This window comes from Camelus bactrianus, chromosome 11 (genome assembly GCF_048773025.1).
Source record: "Camelus bactrianus isolate YW-2024 breed Bactrian camel chromosome 11, ASM4877302v1, whole genome shotgun sequence".
NCBI lineage: Eukaryota > Metazoa > Chordata > Mammalia > Artiodactyla > Camelidae > Camelus > Camelus bactrianus.
In genome coordinates, this window is record NC_133549.1 from 78,209,091 (window position 1) to 78,229,536 (window position 20,446).

Sequence of the window (20,446 nt, forward strand, 5' to 3'; positions counted from 1 at the left end):
CTTCAGGTCCATCTATGTTGCTGCAAATGACATTATTTTATTCCTTTTTATGGCTGAGTAGTATTCCACTGTATAAATATACCACAATTTCTTTATCCAGTCATTTGTCGATGGACATTTAGGTTGTTTCCATGTCATGGCTACTGTAAATAGTGCTGCTATGAACATTGGGGTGCGTGTATCTTTTGGAATTAAGGTTCCCTCTAGATATATGCCCAGGAGAGGTATTGCTGGATCATATGGTAAGTCTATTTTTATTTTTCATTTATTTATTTTTTAACTTTTTTTTATTGAGTTATGGTCATTTTACAATATTGTGTCAAATTCCAGTATAGAGCACAATTTTTCAGTTATACATGAACATACATATATTCATTGTCACATTTTTTTTCACTGTGAGCTACCAAGATCTTGTATATATTTCCTTGTGCTATACAGTATAATCTTGTTTATCTATTCTGCATATGCCTGTCAGTATCTACAAATTTTGAACTCTCAGTCTATCCCTTCCCACCCCACCCACTTGGAAACCACAAGTCTGTATTCTATGTCTATTAGTCTATTTCTGTTTTGTGTTTATGTTCTTTTTTTTTTTTTTTTTTAGATTCCACATATGAGCAATCTGATATGGTATTTTCCTTTCTCTTCCTGGCTTACTTCACTTAAAATGACATTCTCCAGGAACATTCATGTTGCTGCAAATGGTGTTATGTTGTTGGTTTTTATGGCTGAATAGTATTACATTGTATAAGTATACCACATCTTCTTTTCCAGTCATCTGTTGATGGACATTTAGGCTGTTTCCATGTCTTGGCTATTGTAAATAGTGCTGCTATGAACATTGGGGTGCAGGTGTCATTTTGAAGTAGGGTTCCTTCTGGATATATGCCCAGGAGTGGGATTTCTGGGTCATATGGTAAGTCTATTCCTAGTCTTTTGAGGAATCTCCATACTGTTTTCCACAGTGGCTGCACCAAACTACATTCCCACTAACAGTGCAGGAGGGTTCCCTTTTCTCCATACCCTCTCCAGGATTTGTCATTTGAGATACTTAGGCTTTCTATGCCGGCCCAGGGCAGCTCTCAGCCCTTCCCCTTTCCATGCCCCTGGTGCTCCTCCGTGGGAGGGGCCTCAAAAGCTTTTCCCACCTCCAGCCACACCAGCAAAGCGGGAAGAGCTGGCCGTGAGTCAGTGCGGAGCTGTGGGCGAGGGCTCCAGGTACCGCAGCGCATACTTAGCTGCTTCAGAGCTCCCTGGTGCGGCAAGTGGGATGGTGGGGGGTGAGTGTGATTGCTCATAAAGTCCCAGGTCAGGCTGAGCAGAGAGTGGCTCAGGGTGGTCCAGGGGGACCCTGGAGACGGGCCAGGCAGAGAGCTGGCACCACTGCCCACCCACGAGCAGCCCCTGGGGTGGGGTGAGAAAATAAAAAAGCAAGAACATCCACAGGTGAACTGGGAGGGCTGACCTCCCAGCCGACAGTGGGAGAGGAGGGGACCCACACTCTGCTGGCTACGGGGGCCGGTGGGGGCGGCATGGAGGCATAATGCACATGGGCTCCAGGACCCCTCCCTGCTCTGCTCTCTCAAGCCCCACTCCCTCTGGCTTCCAGGCAGGTCTGGCCATTGCGAGGCTCCTGAGAAGGACAGGAGACCAGAGGGGAGAGTGGTGGGCAGTCTCACCTCAAATTCTGCTCATCGCAGTGCCTCTGCTGGTGACCACGTCCCCCCCAAGGCTCCAGCTCTCTCTGCCTCTCCCTGTTGGACAGCCCCAGCCCCTGGAATCCCACCTTCCACCTCTTGTCCTCCCAGCCTCGGGTATGGCAGTGCGTCCTACTGTGGCTGATTTCTGGATGCCTCAGTGTCTCCTCAGATCGCCTTCCACCACTTGTGACCAGTCCCTAAGCCCTCTAGAAGGTCTAGATCAGCATCTTTCCCTCTGAATGTGTGACGGATCACCTGATTCGATAGGTCTTGAGTGTTTCTAACAAGCTCCAGGTGAGAGTGATGCGGTCAGCCCTTGGACCACACTTTGAGAATCGAGGACCAGGGAGATCTTTACTTTCCTGAAACAATATGCCAGGCACTCTGCTGGGCAGTAGGTCACCACAGTGAAACAAACAGACCTGCTTGCAGTCCAGAGAGGGTGACAGACCCAATCAGATGATCATCACTGTAATTGATACCATTGGTTGGTAAGTGCTCCAAGGGATGGACAGGAGGCTGTGAACATTGGGTCCTCAGGATGGCTTCCTCGACACCGTGATGAGGCAGTTTGAGCTGAAACCCAGAGAAGGGGCAGGGGAAGGTTTCAGGGCAGTACCTGAGCAGGGGCTGGGTGACCACAGAACGGTGTGTCATCTGTGGCCTGAGAGGAGGCCAGCCTGGCCAGAGCGCAGTGAGGACTCCCCCGTGAGTGGGCCAGAAGCTCAGGTCACCAGACACTGAGCTGGCCCCTCCTCCCCCACCAGGAGGGTCTGCACCTGGGCTTGACTCTCCCTGCCGCGATCAGACCTCCCCTTCCCCCACAGCCTGACTCCAGCTTCCAGAAAGGTCTCCAGGTGCTGGCAGCTGGCACTCTCAGACACCTCCCTGCTCTGCTGGCAGCCACACCCAGACTGCCTGGCGCCGAGCCTGGCTGCTCTTCCCTGATACAAGGTCGTCGTGGCTGCATTAACACAGGGGCAGCAGCAGGGGGTGCAGGTCCATGCCCAGGCACAGGGGCCGCCTGGCCCGTGCACACAGACACACAGCGGGGGACACGTGCCTCTTCCTGTTCACCTTCAGTGGTTTAGTTTCCGCTACAAAACCCACTTCGTATCTCTGGGTGATATTGTAGTGTTTGCCTTCACCCTCTTGCCACATTTGGGCCTTGTCGATAAACGGAAGCCATCGAAGGGTTAACCATGACAGAGTCTGGGTTTCCAAAAGCTTTGCCTTTCAGGTGCGTCTTGAAGAATGGCCGACAGAGTCGGGCAGCAGAAAGGGGGAAACCACGGAGGGAGGAGTCGCGTGCGGGCATGGCAGCGCGGCTATCAGCTCAGGGGTCCCTTGGGCCACAGAAGCACCAGGGGCCAGCGGCTGTCACTGAGCGCTGAGACCAGCCTGCTCTCAGCACTGGGAGAGGAAGTCTGCCAGGCCGGCCTCTGAGGGCATGGGCACTGGGAGCTCTTGGAGGACCCCCCAGATCCATTTGTCCCTGCGCCAAGCCTCTTCCCCAGCCCCACACCACCCACCCACAGTGAGCCTCTAAGCCAGAGACCCACCACGGAAGGGCCTCGGGAGGACGCGGGGCTGAGCTGAGAGCTGCTTTGGTGCCTGTTGGGAAGCGCGCTCCCCGCTCTGAGTGTGGGTGCTCCCACCCCAGCCCAAACCTGGGGCTCTCGCGGAGCTGTTGAAGACTCAGGGACTGTGGAGGAGGAGATGGCATCTGTCTCCACTCCAGGGCTCCTCAAATCTCAGCACAGTGCCTCAGGACACGGCACCCACATGGGACGTTCCTGGAAGCTGAGCAGACCCCCTGGAAAGGGCGGCGTGCACAGCCTCCATCCTCGCCAGCTCCAAGGCTCTGCCTTCTGCTCCCACTGCCTCCTCCAAGAGGCAGGTGTGGACTGGGGTCCCCTCCGCCTCTGACACTTCCCTCAGTCGAGGCCTGCAGCCCTGGGTGAGCTCCCAGGTTTCTACCAGCTTTGCGGAGGTTTTTTTGATTTTTTTTTTTTATCTTTATACTTCAATGAAAAAGTTTATTATCAAACAACAAAGAAATGCTTCGTGATCTGATCTCCCCCTGATTGTTCTCTGTCCTGGGGCATCCACTGAGCTCCATTTCTGACACGGGTAACCCATCCTGGTGGTGGGATGGTTGTGAAGATGTGACGGGTCACGTGAGCAGACATGAGGGGCAGGCGCCCTGTGAAAAGGCTGAGGCTGGGCTCCGCAGACAGCCCTGGGGGTCCTGGGGGCAGGAGAGTCTTCCTGAGGAGCTCATGGAAGGAGAGCCTGGCCAGAGGGGAGGACAAAGGCGAGGAGCCAGAGCCCGGCAGTCTCCCCTGAAATACACACGGACACACACTCTCATACTCACTCGCACGGACACACACACACACACATTCACACATGTGTGCTGCCATCGTCAGGGACCTGTGTCTGAGGGAGCCGGGGGCACCGAGTGACGGGGCATGTGCACTCCCAGCTCTGCTACTTAAAGGTGGGGACGGACCCTGTGACTGTGAGTCGCCATAACTGTGACACTCTCTCCTGTGTGCGTCACTGGACACAGAGCAGCACCAACCGCAAGAACAGCTTTGGACTGGGTCCACGCGGGACACAGGAGCAGGCAACCGGCAGACCAGGCAGGGGTGCTGAGGATGGAGGCAAGCTGGGAGACTGGACACAGCTAACGTCCTGAGCCCTCTGTGCCCTTGATTTCTCTGTGGGCTTGAGAAAGGACCCCCCCACCTCAGGATGAACCCTCCTTCGGGGCCGAGAGTCCCGCCGGGCCCAGCCCAGGAGCCCAGCTGCATGGCCACCCCAGCCTCCCCCAGCAGGTGGGAGAGCTCCCGGAGCAGCGCCTCCAGCCTGGACCACCCTCCGCCCATCAGCCCCACGGTAAGCCTGGGGCCAGGGTGTGCGTGCAGAGCCTTCCCTCCCCAGTCCTGGTGCCCTTCCTGGGGACACACAGGGGCTTTGACAGGGAAATAGAAAAGACCCAAGCTGTGCTGTGGGACCCTGGGCATGTTGCTGGACCTCGCTGAGCCTGTCCTACACAGAGAGGCCAGTAGAGGAGATTGTGGCAAGTTTTCCTTCCCTGCGGAGAGCATTCGAGGAACAGAAGGGCCAACCTTGTGGGACAAGGGGCTAGAGTGGGCCAGGCCTGCCCTTGGCTGCATCCACTTCTAAGGGCGGTAGGATGCCCCCCGAAGCCTTCCAGAGAGGAAGGCATACCCGGGGCCTCTGGATTTGTCCCAGCCCAGAGTGAGGTGTTGCATGCCTTCTGCTGCCTCCAGCATTCTAGCCAGGGCCCACCGTTAACTGGAGAGGGATGATGGTACCCTCAGGACTATGGGATGCTGGCCTAGGTTCTGGACAGGATGGGAAGCTCCAGGAGCTGTAGGAGCCAGGGCAGGACAGAAATTAAACCACTCGCTTCCCTGGAAAGGAGCTGGGAGGGGAGAGGTCTTTAAAGCCCTCTGTACTGGCCTCATAGGATTGTGACCTCCCTGCAGTGACCCGGGAGTCCTGAGTTTCCTTTTTAGAGGATCATTCTTTCCCTCAGTCTCACGCCAGGCATCGAGGTCAGCCCTGCAGTTATGTAGCCGGGGGAAGACAACCTCCTTCTTTGAAGTCTGGTGGGGTGTGGGACTCCTGAGGGGAGGGGCTCCACCCCACCCCACCTCCCTGGGTTCAAGGGGACTGGAAGACCACTGCTGACTGTCTCGGGCACTTGGGAAGGGGCACATAGAGAAGAGAGGAGCCCACCCATGAAATGGCTCTGCCTTCTCCCTAAGGAGAAATAGAGTCACTCCAGCCACGTCCCTGCTAGCCAAACATGTGTCTGTCCATCCCACCAACCTCCAGCAGGTGATCTGAGCACATTCCTGGAAGCCTCTGGGCCATAGTATAGGAGCTTGGCTTGGCTTTAGGGAGATCTGTGTTTACCCTGCAGCTCAGCCACTGTGTGGGCAAGTGTCTTTGCCACTCTGAGCCCACCCACTGGGGCGGTTTCTTACCTGCTCTCCTGGGAACCCTAACCCTCCCTTCTTAGGACTATCTGAAGGTGACAGGGTCACGTGACGTCCTTGTTTCTCTGTCTCTCCACAGGCCGCCAGGGCTCAGGCTGCTGCCTGGGTCCCCTTCCCCACGGTCGATGTTCCAGACCACGCCCACTACACCCTGGGCACTGTGATCCTGCTGGTGGGGCTCACGGGGATGCTGGGCAATCTGACGGTCATCTATACCTTCTGCAGGTGTCTGGTCGGCAGGGTGGGGCCTGGGCACTGAGGGCAGCCAGCCATGCAGAGACAGGGCAGAATGCAGGGCGGGAATGCTAGTGCCAGTTCTGCCAGGGCACAGTTGAGCCTGGGTGGGGAGGCCAGGGCCAGTGGCCTCAGGCTCAGGACTCAGGCCTCTATCTGCAAACCCAGGGAAGGGGCCAAAAAGTAGTCCAGGGAAGCTTGAGTGGCACATGCCATCTGGGCCCCAGGCACGCCCTCTGTGTAGGGCGAGTGTCCCAACGACACACGTCTCTGCATATTCTGCCCTGCTCTCAGCTCCCCTCCACCATCACCTGCCCCAGTGGGCAACCTCCCTCTGCCTCAAAGAGCAGCCCGGGTGCCAGGGTCCTGAGTCCTCAAGCCCTTCAGCAACCAGCCCTGGTCACCAACCCCGGCTTCCTTCCTTACCTGCCCCATCCGCATGCTGAATGGCTGAGACAGGCAGGTGGAGAAGCGAGCCCCTGGGTCCACCACCTATTAGCTGAAATGCCTTTGGGCAAGTTACTGATCCTCTATGAGCCCACTTTTCTTGTCTGCAAAATGGAGATGTGATTTACTTCCTGGAGTCAATGTGATGATTAAGTAAGTTTGTGTGAGTGCGGTGCCCAGCAAATGAGTGAATCATGGCTGTGCCACTTACTGAGTCTTGTGATCTGGGACAAGACACTTCACGGGTGGGAGCCTCAGTGTTCTTATCTGGAAAATGGAGGAGGGGCAGGGTAGATGTGAAGACGGATGATTACAGGAGATGAGGTTTGTGGAAGTACCTGGCCCATAGGGCACAATTGTCAGCTCCTCTCCCCTTTGCCAGCCCCGAGGGTGAGGACTGCAGAGACACTGAGAGGAGGGGGACAAGGGAGGCAAGAGTTGCTGTCTTGAGGGGTCTCCCCTCTCAGCCCACACTACCAGGCTCCAGCGCTGTTTGGCTGGTACTTGCTGAGCAGTGGGTTGGGTCTGTGGTCCAGCAGCTCTTGCTTGTGTGCGCACACGTGCGTGTGCACTTGTATTTGAGGCAGAAGAGCCTCCTGACAACTTCTGACCCCTCACAGGAGCAGAGGCCTCAGGACACCTGCCAACATCTTCATTATCAACCTCGCAGTCAGCGACTTCCTCATGTCCTTCACCCAGGCCCCCGTCTTCTTCGCCAGCAGCCTCTATAAGCAGTGGCTCTTTGGGGAAGCAGGTAGACACTCAGGGCGCCCTTTGGCTGGAGGGAGGAGGAGGGTTGGGGCAGGGGATGTCCACAGTGGCGGGGAGCCCAGGTGAGAAGGTGATTTGCTCTACCTGGGCAAAGAGTGGGCAGCCATGCCCAATCTCATGAGTCAGCAGAGGGAAGACTCCACTTCCACTCCTGAGGCTTCCGCCAGCCTCTGGCCGACGTGGCGAGCGGGCAGGGCAGACAGGAGTTCAGGCTTACTTTCCCTGAGAGGTGAGGGCAGGAGCTGAGCAAAGCCATCCCCAGACCCTCCCTCCCCTGGGGTATCTGATGGGCTCCCTGCCAAGGACTGAGGTCAGGGAGCTGTGCCCACAGGCTGTGAATTCTATGCCTTCTGTGGGGCTCTCTTTGGCATCACCTCCATGATTACCCTGACGGCCATCGCCCTGGACCGCTACCTGGTGATCACGCGCCCACTGGCCACCGTCGGGATGGTGTCCAAGAGGCGGGCGGCGCTTGTCCTGCTGGGCGTCTGGCTCTATGCCCTGGCTTGGAGTCTGCCACCCTTCTTTGGCTGGAGTAAGTGGGCTCAGGGAATCAGGGGGAAGGAAGGTAGGCTGGGAGGGGCGCGTTCAAGGGGCAAGTAGGTGGACTTGGGTCAACCAACTGGCAGGGGGGCCAAGGGACTGTCCAAGCCTCCAAGCAAATGGATATTCAGGGGGCACAACTGTCAGCAGGGGGAAGCGTGGCTGTATTATCAGCGGTCAGTCCCATCCCCCAATACCGAGGGGAAGACCACGTGGTTCCTGGCCGGTGGGGACACGTGCGTCTGATGGGGAGTTTGCATTGAGTCAGACAGGCAGGGGTTGGGGTGTGGGGCCTCAGCACGTAGGAGGGTTAGCCACAAGGCATCTACCTGTCTGGGGCAGGACCGGGAGGCTCGCTGAATTCTGCGGGAGTAAAAGCCTGGGGCTGCAGTGAGGTCTTTCTCCCTAACTGGCAAGACTGGGCAGCAGTGGACTTTGCCAGCTGTCTCCTGCTAGAACCAGCCTGGAAAACTCTGCTCCACGTGCCTTGGCTTCCTCACTCCACTGAGCAGGGCTGGGGCCGGGGCCAGTGTTTGAGACTCAGACCCCACATCCAAAGCCTCTGCTGGATGAGGAGCCCGAGCCAGCGCTGCCCTGAAGGCCGAGCACCCGCCCCTGGTTCCCAGGTGCCTACGTGCCCGAGGGGCTGCTGACCTCTTGCTCCTGGGACTACATGAGCTTCACGCCGTCAGTGCGCGCCTACACCATGCTGCTCTTCTGCTTCGTGTTCTTCCTGCCCCTGCTCGTCATCGTCTACTGCTACATCTTCATCTTCAAGGCCATCCGGGAGACAGGCCGGTAAGCGCCAGGCATGAAGGAGGGGCTCGGTGCGGGGGGGGGGGGCCATGCCCCTTCTTCCGGGCTGCCCGCGGCTCACATCTGTGCCCGCCCCCAGGGCGCTCCCGGCCCCAGGTGGGCAAAGACCAGCTGAGCACATGCGCTTGGCAGGGAGGTGCCTACAGACCAGGACAGCCCTGCAGCTTAGAGAAGTCTCAGGAGACAGGGTCTTCTGAAGTGGGGGCCGTTAGGCTTGGTCAAGGGATCTGGGGGGCAGAGAAGACACCACAGGCAGAATCACTGGGAGGCAGCTTAGGCTGGATGTAATGGAGAACTTTCTGGGAGTCAGGGCTGCCTGCACTGAAAGGGATGGCTAGGTCCAAGAAGGCTCTCTGACTGTAGCCATGACCCTGGCAGTCACTGCAACCCGAATGCGGTCAGACCCAGACTCTGCACACTTCCTAGATCTCTCCAGACATTCAGGGCCTGCGAGGGCGGCGGTGAGTGCCCCCGGCAACGGCAGCGGCTGCAAAATGAATGGAAAATGGCCAAGATCGAGCTGCTGGTCATCCTTCTCTTTGTGCTCTCCTGGGCCCCCTACTCCACTGTGGCCCTGCTGGGCTTTGCTGGGTGAGCGGTGACAAAGGGGCTGGGGCAGGGGTTGAAGGGGTGGAAGAAGGGTGAGGAGACCCTGGGACAGTCTCCCCCCACCCAGCCCAAGCCCAAGCCAGCCATTCTCACACACTAGGTCCAGCCCCTCAGCCTGTTCTCCACCTGCTGTGAGATGCCCCTCCTGAGCTCCCAGAGGCACTAGGAGACGTGCTGGGGGAGCTCTGGGCCCTGCTGGATTTGGCCTGAGGGCCTGCCTGTGGGGCTGCCAGGTCCGCCAGACCCCTTGGGGATATGCAGCTCTCCCTGAGGTTCTGGTTCCTTCTTCACCTGGCCTGCGGGCACATATCCAGGGGTGCTACTCACCTCCTACCTTAGTCCTGTGGGGCTAGAGTCTGCAGCAGCACGGACGTAGACCAGACTTCAGAAGCACTTTGACACAGTGAGACCTATGAATCCTTGCCAGTGTTTGGGTGTGATGGGCGTACTCCTCCTTGTGCAAGGATGGCCTGTTCCCTTCTTGGGCTCTCCTGTGAAGTTACTCTCAGAGAGCCAGGGGAGAGGTGGGCCTCAGGGTTGGGGCTTGGGAAGAGCTGCACAGAGGGCCAGAGTCATTGGGGATGGGGAGGGCTTCTTGCCAGCAGCACAGGCTCCGAGGGACAGTGGGACCTGGTGGAAACCCCCTAGCCTGGCACGTCTTCTCAGCGCCTCTCCATCAGTTGCTCCCTGGGATCCCGCTAACCTCAGATCGGAATTCTCCCTGGCCTTGCAGACCTTCCCCTGGGGGTGACTTGGTCGTGCTGGTTTGGGCCAGGCTGGGCTATGCCCTGAGAGGGCTTGTTGGCCTAGAGGAAGAAGGTTCCTGAGACAGTGGGTGGGCTGTGGAGTCTCCAGGGAGGGCCAGCTGGCAGGGGGCCCACGGCTGCTCTGTCCTAGGTACGCACATGTCCTGACGCCCTACATGAACTCGGTGCCAGCTGTCATCGCCAAGGCCTCTGCCATCTACAACCCCATCATCTACGCCATCACGCACCCCAAGTACAGGTGTGGCCCTCCTCCAGGACCCTGCCCCAGCTCCCCGGGCCCACCCTCACGGCATGGAGAGCCTGGGCCTATAAATGGGGGCAGAGGCCAGCCATCTTTCCTGTCTCTTGTATATGCATTGGGTGGGGAACTCCAGCCACTGAGAGCAGCCAGCGACACTGGGTGGGGTGTGGAGCTGGTGTGACCCTCTGCTGCCCCAGCTTCCCAGAGGCTCAGCTTCGAGAGACATCAGAGCTCCCTGGGCAGCATCCAATTCTAACTGGGATTTTCAGAGCTGAGACCAAAAGGCAGCTACGATTGGCTAATCACCAGTGCTGCCCGCTACAAAAAGAGGCCACCAGACAGTGACAGGCCAGAGAGAGCACAGCAGGGCGAGCCCCGCTCTGCCTCAGGGGCCCTGAAAGAGGCTCGGGGGTGGCTCTGGCCCAGAGCGCTCTCTGCTGATAGAATCCCAGCGCAGCTGGCCTCTTCCACCAGGGGGCCTGCAGGGCTTCCATTCGCCTGGTGGTGTCGGTGACTCCCTGAGGCCAGCTGCAGGCTTGGCCCGTCCAGCTCAGGAGCGTTCCTGGTCCTCATTTACAGAGATGTGGCTTGGGCCAGCCACTTGAGGGCTGAAACTGAGCATCAGGCTGAACCTGCCACCCTACAGCTCTCCCTCCATGCCCGGGACCCAGCGTCTGTCTGTCCATCCCCCACCCTGTGAGCCTGTCAGTCTCCTTCACCCCAGCACTTGTCTGTCTGTCCTCCTAATCCCAGTGTCTGAATGTCCTCAATTCCCCACTGGCTCTTTGTTCACTCCCATTAGCCCAGTGTCAGTCTGTCCCTCCACCCCTATCTATGCAGTCTGTCTGTCCATCCTTCTAACCCGAGGTGCTGTCCTTGCAGAATGGCCATCGCCCAGCACCTGCCCTGCCTGGGGGTGCTGCTGGGCGTGTCGGGTCAGCGCACTGGCCCGTACACCAGCTACCGCTCCACCCACCGCTCCACACTGAGCAGCCAGGCCTCGGACCTCAGCTGGATCTCTGGACGGAGGCGTCAGGCATCCCTGGGTTCTGAGAGCGAGGTGGTAAGGAGGCTGGGCCCTCACTGGCTAGCACCTCGCCATTCTTTCCTCAACCAGGCCAGCCTTAGGCCTCTGGGTGGGGCTGCTTCTGAGACTTGGACCCTCAGAAACCTGGGACGTTGGCAGGAAAAGCCCTCACCACTGCCTCATGTCCTTCCCACACATCATGCTCCCTGACAGGCAGGGGAACTGGGGCCCTGTTCAGCCAACAGAGGCAACAGTTTGGCCCAAGGTCATCCAGCAGCAGAGCCAGGACTGAACATGGCTCTTCCAACTCCAGGCCACTTTTCTTCCATGCTGGCACTATCCCAGGGCCTTAGAGCCTCAGATCAAAAAGACTAGCATCTCTCGCCCTAGATGGGCCTCTAGAGAAACAGGCAAGAGCCAGCTCAGGGCCCTCTGTCCATAGCATTAAGCCCCCTCCTCCTGGGAGCCTTGAGGATCTCACGGGGTAGAGTGGAAGGAGCATTGGCCCTGGAGCTAGGGACTTGTGTTCAAATCTGAGTTCAAGTCCTTACCGTGTGAGCTTGGACAGGCCAGTCACCCTCTCTGAGCCTCTGTAAAAGTAAAAACTGCCATCTCTACATCCAAGACTAGATAGAGTGTCCATGGATGGGCGCTAGCCCCACAGTTGTGGTCAGCCATGGGAGCTACCAGTCCGCCAGCCCCTCCTTGGGGCCTGGAGCTATGATGTCCCCTGATATCCCCAGGAGAGTTCCCTGTGCCTTGGGCTTCTGACCCAGCTCCTCCATCATTGTGCCTCCAGAGTCCACTGTGAACCTCACCAAGAGCTTCCGCTGACCACTTCCCACTGCCTGCGTCCCTGGGGGTCTCGGTTGAGGGGCTGAGAGAGGAGTGGTCAGAGGACCTATCCCTGAACCACTGTAGTGAATGTCATCAAGGCATGAATCTTAGCCATTAAGAGAGGCCTAGACCCTCGTGAACCATACCCATCCTGTACACTTAAGCAAGCACACAAGCCCCCAAGTGCCTGTGCGCACGCATGCACACACACGCACACCCCCTAGCACATGCACTCACAGTTTGCAAGGGTTTGGGGACCAGCAACCCTGCAAACAGTGTCATGGGCCTCACCCCCGTGAATATCCGTAGGAAGGATGGAGAAAAGCCTGGTCCAGGAGAGGGCAGAAGCAGGACTGTGGAATGTCCCCCTCAACTCACAGGGACTCTCCCACTCCCCCCAGGGCTGGACGGACACGGAGGCCACTGCTGCTTGGGGGGCTGCCCATCAAGTGAGTGGATGGTCCCCCTGCGGTCAGGGCCTGGAGGATGTGGAAGCCAAGGGCCCTCCCAGGCCCCAGGGGCAGGAAGCAGAGGCTCTCAGGAAGGTAACTGGACCCAGCACCTGCCAATCTGTAAAAGGGGTGGGAACAAGGAGCAAGTAGCCCAGGTCAGGAAAGGCGGGGGACTTATTCTCAGTGTCAAGGCCAACACCCTCTGGGAATTGCCCCCTCCCTGGACCTCCCAGCTTTCCCTTGCCCACCTGTGGGTCCTGGGGGTCTCTGGGACACCAAGGTGTTCTGAGCAGGCCCGAGTCTGAATGCACCCGAGTGTGACTGTGTCTGAGAGCATCTGTGTGTGATTGTGTGACCTTGACTGTGCAGGTACATCGCAGGTGGTGACTCTACTGTGCTGTGACGAATGTCCAGCATGGGTGCAAGTGTGTGTGAGTGACCATGTGCCCGGCACATGCTCTCTGTCACTGTGACACCCCAGGGCATGGGATTGTCTGCTCTGAGCGGAGCATGTGACCGAGTGTGAGTGGCAGGTACCTCTCTGTGTCATTGGAAGTAGGACCTACCTGGAGGGGGCGGAGCTGTGAACCGTGTATGTGCTCGCCATGAATGCCCTGAGATTAGGATGTTGCCCAGAATACTTGCAGCTATTAAAAGAAAGCCAGCTGTCAGCCCAAGTGCCTATGGAACGGAATGTCGATGGTGATTAGGGAAGGCCAGGTTCTGGAACGCTGGAAATGCCGTGTGCACAGGCCCAGAGGCTGCCCTTCCCCCTCAGCTGACAGCTCCCCACCCTGCCCTTCCACTCACACCCACACAGCGCCCCCAGCTCCCGGGCTCTCTCGGGCTTCCCCAGCAAGACCAAGACCAGAGGCACTTTCCTGCCTTCCTTCCCCAAGGCCGCTCCCCTGCCTGTCCCCCAGAGGGGGAGCCCTGGGGGGGCTGCTCCCTACCGTTGCGGGGGGGCCCCTGCCTCTATCAGCGTTCCCATCCCAGGGAGCACCACTGCCCGGAAAGGACTCCCTCCCCAGCCCTGGGCCCGGGCACTGTGCGTGACCACAGAGGCCAGGGCAGAGGCCGGCAGCATCCCCCAGGCTGGCGGGCGAGGCAGTGATGAGAGGCACTGTGGGCTGGGGTGGGGCACCGGGCAGAGAGGGACAGCACATCGGCCATCACCTAACACGTGTGATAAGCGCCACCATCGAGGTATCAGCACACGGGGTGCTGAAAGCAGGGGCAAGTCCCCAAGGGCTCCCGGGAAAGGTGGAGGTAAATCAGGGATTGCCAGGCAGGATGGGGCCGGGGGGGTGGGGTTTGGCTGGTCCAGGCTGGGAAACAGCCTGTCCAAACACAGCGGGGCACAGGGGAGCTCGGCATGTTCTGGAACAGAATGTCTCTCTGTGACCCCGGGAGCAGTCAAGGGACCCTGGGAGCAGTCAAGGGACCCTGGGAGCTGGCGGTAGGGACGTAGATGGAAAGAGGGGCCGGAGGTAGTAGGAGCCATGGGGAGGCCCAACCAGGTGCTGGCCTGAGAGTCTCCTGTCAGGACCCTGGAGGACAGGGAGCCCATGGAGGGCTTAGCGGGGCACTGAGGTGGGCTTGGTCAGCTTGGCAGAGTAGCTGGGCCTCTCAGCAGTGGCAGGGGAAGGACAGGTTGAGTGGAAGGAGCTGGCAGAGAAGAGGGGAGAAGCCAGTAGGACAGGCAAGGAGTGAGGCATTTAAGGCAGCAGGGAGAGAGGAGACGCCTGCGCGTGCGGACAAGGAGTGGAGGGAAGTGGAGAATTGGATGGTGGGGGTGAGGAGAGCTCAGTCTGGACCCCAGGAGTCTGAGAGCCTGGGGACATCCCAGGGGGCTATCCCACAGGCCGCACTGCTGGAGAAGGCCCATCACCCGGCCAGGACAAAACCTGGTCCCTCCACGCAACCTCCCTTCAGCACGCGGTACCCCAGACACAGAGGGTCACTGGGAGACTATTCCCAGGGGACATTCCTTGGCTAAACAGATGTATGCTGTTTGCTTTCAGACCAAAGGGCTGCTCCCCAGCCTGGACCCCAGGATGTAGCGTGCCCATCAGCTCTGCCTTCCTCCTGGGACACGTCCAGCCCCCTCAGGTCCCCCTCACACACACAGACCCAGGATTACCCTGTGGGCCTGGGGGCTTTGGAAGTGGACTTGTCACCCACGCTGTGCTGGATTCATGGCCACATCCCACACGTCCCTGCTCTGCAAAGCGGTCTGCACCCCACTTCTCAGCTCAACAGGCTGCACCCCAGGCTCAGTCTGAAGAGTGGACACCCTTCCGTTGCCTGCAGTCGTCTGCCTCTCCTCAAATGCTGTGTGCTGCCATTGTCCAAGTGATGACAATGCCGATGGCTCCAGGGGACACAGCCAGCTGCTTATGAGCTGCCCCTGTGCCCCGGCTGGGCATTTCCCTGGCACGGGAAGGGCGGCACTGCTTCTCCCGCAGCCAAAGCCCAGTGCAGACCTTTATGCACTGGAAACTGCTACTCAGCCCTGGCTTTCCGCTCAGTGCACGGTTCCCACCACCGCCCGCCCTCTTGTGCCATGTGCGTTTGGGGCACACGCTCCTGTGTGTATGTATTTGCTTGCACACTAAGCATAGGCGTGCACACACGGCGCCTGTGGCTTGTTTCAAATCAGTGGTCTGAGTTCATCCCAGGGCTGTGTGGCTCTGGCAGGGTGTGGAGAAATAAAAGCAGAGAAGGTCTCCTTGGACAGCCACGATCTCTTCTTGTTGGTGCTGCGATGGGAGAGAGACCCCAGGCTTGGCCTCTGACACCCGCAGCAGCCTCTCTTCCTCCTCTCCCTCTGTCTTCCACCTCGTGAATTTCACTCCCCAAACCCCCACCTCATACTGCAGGGAGCAGACTGGAGGAGGGGCAAAGGCCAGGCTTGCCCCATCCCTGCTCCCCAAGGAGCTGCTCTTCTTGGGAAGCAGCTCACGCCCAGCCTGTGAGCACCAGCTGCTCTCTGGCTGGCTTCAGTTCTCCCAGGGGAGGCAGATGAGGGAGGCTGGCCTTTCTCTTTAAGAGCATTCTTCCGGCTACCCCTCCCTTTCCCCAGAGGCAGCCTCAGGCATCAGATGGTTGCGTGTGTCCAGAGAAAGAGCCTGCAGCTCCAGGTACAGCCTAGCCCGGGGCTCCCCGACCATGTGCCTTTCCCCACACCTGTCATGCCCTGCTGCTGGGTCCTCTTCAGCCTGGCAGGACAGATGCCCCCTACCCCCAGGAAAAGGGATAAAGCCAAGGATGGATTGGATGGGGCCTGAGGAAGGGGCAGGGGACGGGATGGGGGAGGTCGGGGTGCTGGCCATGAGCTGCTGGCCTCCTGGGCCAGGGCCAGGCAGCGAGGACAGCTGGGCTCCTGACACAGGGCAGAGGAGGTGGTGAAGTGAGGGAAAGAACACAGGTCCCTCCCTGGCCTCTTCCACCTGATAGTTCTGTGGCCTTGGGCAGGTTACCGAATGCCCCTGTGAAGTGGGGACTCCTTGCCATGCTGGTTGTATGCGCTAGGCCCAGGGCGTGAGGCGGGGTGCTGGCAGCTGCGAAATTACTCACACCCAGGCCCGCATGAGTCTTCAGGGCCCAGCTCAGGCCAGAGTCTTCCAGGAGGGCCGAGAACAGCCAGCCCGGTTGCCTTCCCTGAGCCTCAGTTTCCCCAACAGGGAACCAGAGTGGGCCTTGAGCTACCTCCAGACCACACAGGGCCTGAGATCTCTTCTGAAGAAAGGTATCTTGGCCCAAAGACCACACTGGCAGGAATCCCCAGGGGCACTTGGAACACACTGTCTCTGGGTTATGGGCTGACCACACCACACACATTTTCCCTTCCTTGTCCCTTCTGGCCCCTTGTCCCAGCAGCTGAGCAAATGGCCTCTCCTCCCCTCCTTCCTGCCCCCTGCCATTCCGGCGCAAAGGGCACGGGGGCCTGGCGTGCGACACTGGCAGCTGGAGCTTTCCATGCTGCTGTCAAGTTTTCCAGAGCACAAATGAGACAGGAGAGCCAGGAATAACTGCTGGGCCCCCAGAGGGTCTGGAGGGTGTGGGCCAGCCTCAGACCTGTTTTCAGACCCTGTGCTGAGGGTGCAGGCAGGGCCCCCCACCACAGCCAGGTTTGGGCATCCGGAGGCGCCTGCAGCCGCTGGGAGCCCATTATCTGGCATGAGTTCCCATAGGAATAAGCTCAGGCTCCAGCCGCTGGGAGCCCATTATCTGGCATGAGTTCCCATAGGAATAAACTGGCCTGGGTTTACTACCTGTGTGACCTTAGGGAAGTCACTCAACCTCTCTGAGCCTTGGTTCCTGTGGGACAAGTAGCAGCTTCTCAGGATCTGAGGGGATTATGGTATGAGGGGCCTGGAGCTGAGCTGGGCCAGGTCCAGAGCTGCTTCTCTTATTGTGATTGTTTTCGTGGCTGGACAACCCTGGGCCAGTTACCCAGCTCCTGAGCTGACACTCTGTCCAGACAAGAGGGAGGCTCAGCTGGGTCCTAGCCACCACCAGGGCTCCGCACTAGATAAGGCACAACTTCAAGGTCCTCGCCAGGGAACACAGGGCAGCAAAGACCCAAGTCACAAAGCCCCCTGGCCGAGGGAGCTCAGCCACGGTCTTCCAGGCAAGGAAGTGGGTACAGCCAGGTGGAGAGCGGGGCTGGGCAGAGTCTAGGCTCTTCAGAGAGTGGAGGGAGCAAGGAGAGGAGAGCAGGGAGGCGAGAGCATTATCACTAACCTGTACATTGCCCACAGCCTGGTACCCACCGGGGCGGGGCATGCTGGGAGAAGGGCGTGTGCGTCTGTCCATCCATCCTCCCTGAGGTTCTTGGAAAGATGAGCACGCTTTCCTGGTCTAGCGGCTGGGACTAGACCCACCTAGATACTGCCAGCCACAGGCCCTTGGTTTGGGCCACAGCTGTTGCCCACCTGAGCTGGCTGGCCTATTAGAATGTGAAACAGGGACAAGCGGCTGGTGTTTTGAGCAGAGGAGGAAAGGCCAGGCAGGCAGGTGGGCAGAAAGTACAGTGCCTTCCTTTCTAAGCCCTACCCTGGGAGGGTGGGCTCAGGGTGTCCCCAAGCCTGGAGTATCTCCCTGGGAGTCGACAGCTGCTTTTGGGAGACAGCACTCCTAGAGGGCAGGTGGCAGGCGGGTGGATAGTTAGCTGGACAGACCACTGACCTTGGCTGCCCTGCTGTCGGGGCTGGGAGCTGGGCTGCACTGGTAACTGGTCTCCAACACCCACTCCTTCCCAGACCTCAGCTAACAGCCTCCGTCTCCCTCCGCCTCCCTGGGCCTCACACTGGCTGGCTTCATGGGGCTGGGCCTTCCTCACCTGCCTGAGCCCTGGCCACTCACCTGCAGCTGCCCTCCTGCCTGTCTCACATCTTGTTCCCCATGCTCACCTGAAAGGGCCATGAGTCCTGCAGCGTCTGTGATCAGGGAGTAGCACTGTCTGATGGGGATGTCACAGATCTTTGGTGACTGTCTGAGTAACTCCCTCGTCCAACTGGTGACACTGAAGTCCAGAGAAGCTAGCTGCTTGAGAGGAAGCTGTCTGTGAGAAGAGACTTTGTTTTAACCACTGCTGTGTCCCTGGCACCCAGATCAGTACCTAAGACACAGTAGGTGCTCAGGCAACACTTGTTAAGTAAAAGGACTTCCCCATAAGTCCAGCAGAGGCGGGGCTGAAGGCCCCAAGGCTCAGGGCAGATTGTGAAATGTTCCAGGGCAAAGACAACCCCTGCCTGGTGGGGTGAGGCTGAGGCTGAGCTCCGGCAGGGCTGGTGCGGGCACGAGGGGGCAGGCTGAGGCCCGGGGCTGTCACTGGAGGGTGATGGATAGGCGGGGGTATCTGGGCCTCTGGAGGCAGGGAGGCAGGGAGACAGCGGAGACTTGCCTTGGGCCTGGGGGTGGGGCGGCGAGGGCAGTGGGGAGGCACTGAGGTGGGCAAGCCAGGCAAGGCCTGAAGGGTGCTTGGCAGAGGGGGCAGGGAGACAGTGACCCCCCCCCCCCGAGGCACAGTCCTGGCTGGGGAACCTGATGTGGACACTGGGGGGAACTTAAGAAGGAACGCCCCTCTCAGAGGAGCTGTGGGAGCCCCAAAACAGCCACAGGGGCCACACTCCTCTGAGACAGGCGCTGGCCTAGCTCCAGTGCAGGGAAACGCCTCGTCCTCCATCCTCCTGCTGCAAGTCCGCCTCATTCTACCCCGAGAACCAGACCCACCACCCTGGACACAGGGTCCCAGATACTAAAAAGACACCCAGAGCCTCGCATACTCCATCTGATGACACAGTGACACATGGGCAGTGAGCCCCAGTGGACACACCCCCACCCCAGCCCCAAGGCCCTCCATAGCTCCCCAGCCCACGGTTGCAGGTCTTCTCCCTGCATCAGGCAGGACCATCCACCCTCACTCTCCTGGGTCCACCAGCCTCCTACACCCGGGACGGAGCCCAGATCTCCCCCAGCCCCACCACCCTCAGGACCTCCTTCTGCTGCTCCCTGCCCCATCCCTATGGGTGGAAATTAGCCCCCTGGCTCAGTGGCACCCAGGATAGCCAATTACCTCATCCAGGGTCTATGCGCCACCTGGCCCCAGCCAGCCCAGGGCTTAAATTGCAGCACAGAGGCCTTAAGCTAGACAGCAGGAAGAATGTCCTTACTGCGGGCAGGGGGTATATTGGGTTGTACTAGAGCCAATGACTAGGGGGGACTTTTAAAAATAGAACCCAAAGCTCAGGCCGGGCATCAGGGGGTGGGCATAATGGCCTCTCAGCTCCCTTCAGGGGCACACCCCAAATCACCAAGGCCGTGGAACAAGCTGGACTGGGTGCTGGGCCCTTCCCAGGGCTTGGAGCCTCGATAAGTCCTCTGGTGGGCCACTGATACCCTGGGATCGGGCAACCCAGGCTCAGGGATGCTGGCCAGGCAGCCCTCCGGACACTCAGCCCTGCCCTCCCAGCTGGGCTGTGGTGTTTCCTGCTGGGGTGATCAAGTCCTTCTGCATCAGGAACTTCTTCCCTAAGAGGATGCAGAGCCCTCTGGAGGAAGCCTATTTCCACCGCAGCTATGACCCGCTTTTCACAGTGGGCCGATAGATTCTCAGGCGTCCTGGCCTGAGCCTTTGCAACAGGGAAGTGGCGTATTGCGGTGGGGGGACTGGCAAAGGCAGGGCCTGCTCATTCTCAGCAGGGGCTGGCATCCCCGGGCATATGCACTGCGAGCCTGAGCGTGGAGGTCAGGCAGGCAGGGCTGGGGCTGGCTTCTCACTTCAGAGCCCAGCAAACTGAGATTCAAACTTGCTCATGAACTCCTGAGTCCTCAGTAACCCCTAACTCCCATGCCTCTGGTGAGGGACTAGTAGAAAAGCACGGAGTGGGGCCCGTCCCCTGTCCGCTGCAGGCACTGGGCTGCAGCTCCCCCTGTGAGGAGGCCGGCCACCTGCAGTCTGGGTAGTGACTCCCGGACCCACCCTACCCTGCCCACCAGCCCCACAGCAACAACCCTGAAGCAGTAGCAGGTCCTCCCTTTGGCGGGTCTCAGCCTAAGGACCCACAGAGAAGTGGGTTCAGGAGAGAGACTCAGAGGATGGAGGGGAAATGCCTTTATTCATCCTGGACAGGTGCGGCTGGGCCTGCAACGTGAGCTGCCCTCTCACCCCAACCCTCTCCAACCCCAGCCGGTTCTCCAGGAAGTGGGGGAGGGGTGGCAGCAGCTCCAAATGCCCAGCCCCCACCCCTGCGGGAGCAGCTAGGCCAGAGGCTGGGGCCGTGGTCTGGGACCTTGTCCCTTAGTGCATGTTGTGGCCCCTGGCAGTATGACCAAGGCATACGCTTTTGTTTGGCTCTGCTGCTCTCAGCTGTGTCACCTTAGAAAAGTCAGTTCACTTGTCCAGCCTCAGTTTTTTTGGTCTTTGACATTTGTAAACCACAGACTCTGCATTCTAGA

General features: G+C 59.0%; 1 protein-coding gene and 1 long non-coding RNA gene across 2 annotated transcripts; one reads left to right on the plus strand and one right to left on the minus strand.

The window, feature by feature from the left end:
- Positions 1 to 251: 251 nt before the first annotated feature.
- On the minus strand, positions 252 to 18,280 carry LOC141579173 (uncharacterized). The gene is made up of 2 exons (XR_012510343.1): positions 17,899 to 18,280; positions 252 to 2,276 (listed from the first exon to the last, which is right to left on the minus strand). It is a non-coding gene; the product is annotated as an uncharacterized LOC141579173 (long non-coding RNA).
- LOC141579172 (melanopsin) lies at positions 2,276 to 15,511 on the plus strand. The gene is made up of 10 exons (XM_074374331.1): positions 2,276 to 4,604; positions 5,817 to 5,962; positions 7,039 to 7,172; positions 7,521 to 7,724; positions 8,359 to 8,530; positions 8,975 to 9,139; positions 10,055 to 10,162; positions 11,048 to 11,228; positions 12,431 to 12,574; positions 14,506 to 15,511. Exons 1-10 carry the CDS (start codon positions 4,461 to 4,463, stop codon positions 14,542 to 14,544), a joined length of 1,437 nt encoding a protein of 478 aa, XP_074230432.1. The 5' UTR covers positions 2,276 to 4,460; the 3' UTR covers positions 14,545 to 15,511.
- Positions 18,281 to 20,446: the final 2,166 nt, after the last annotated feature.

What these genes read in the sequence shown, in the direction of transcription:
- LOC141579172 (XM_074374331.1), top strand. Translation starts at nt 4,461, where the DNA reads ATGAACCCTCCTTCGGGGCCGAGAGTCCCGCCGGGCCCAGCCCAGGAG. An exon ending in CTCCGCCCATCAGCCCCACG is followed by an intron (nt 4,605 to 5,816) that starts GTAAGCCTGGGG and finishes GTCTCTCCACAG; the next exon opens with GCCGCCAGGGCTCAGGCTGC. An exon ending in GTCATCTATACCTTCTGCAG is followed by an intron (nt 5,963 to 7,038) that starts GTGTCTGGTCGG and finishes GACCCCTCACAG; the next exon opens with GAGCAGAGGCCTCAGGACAC.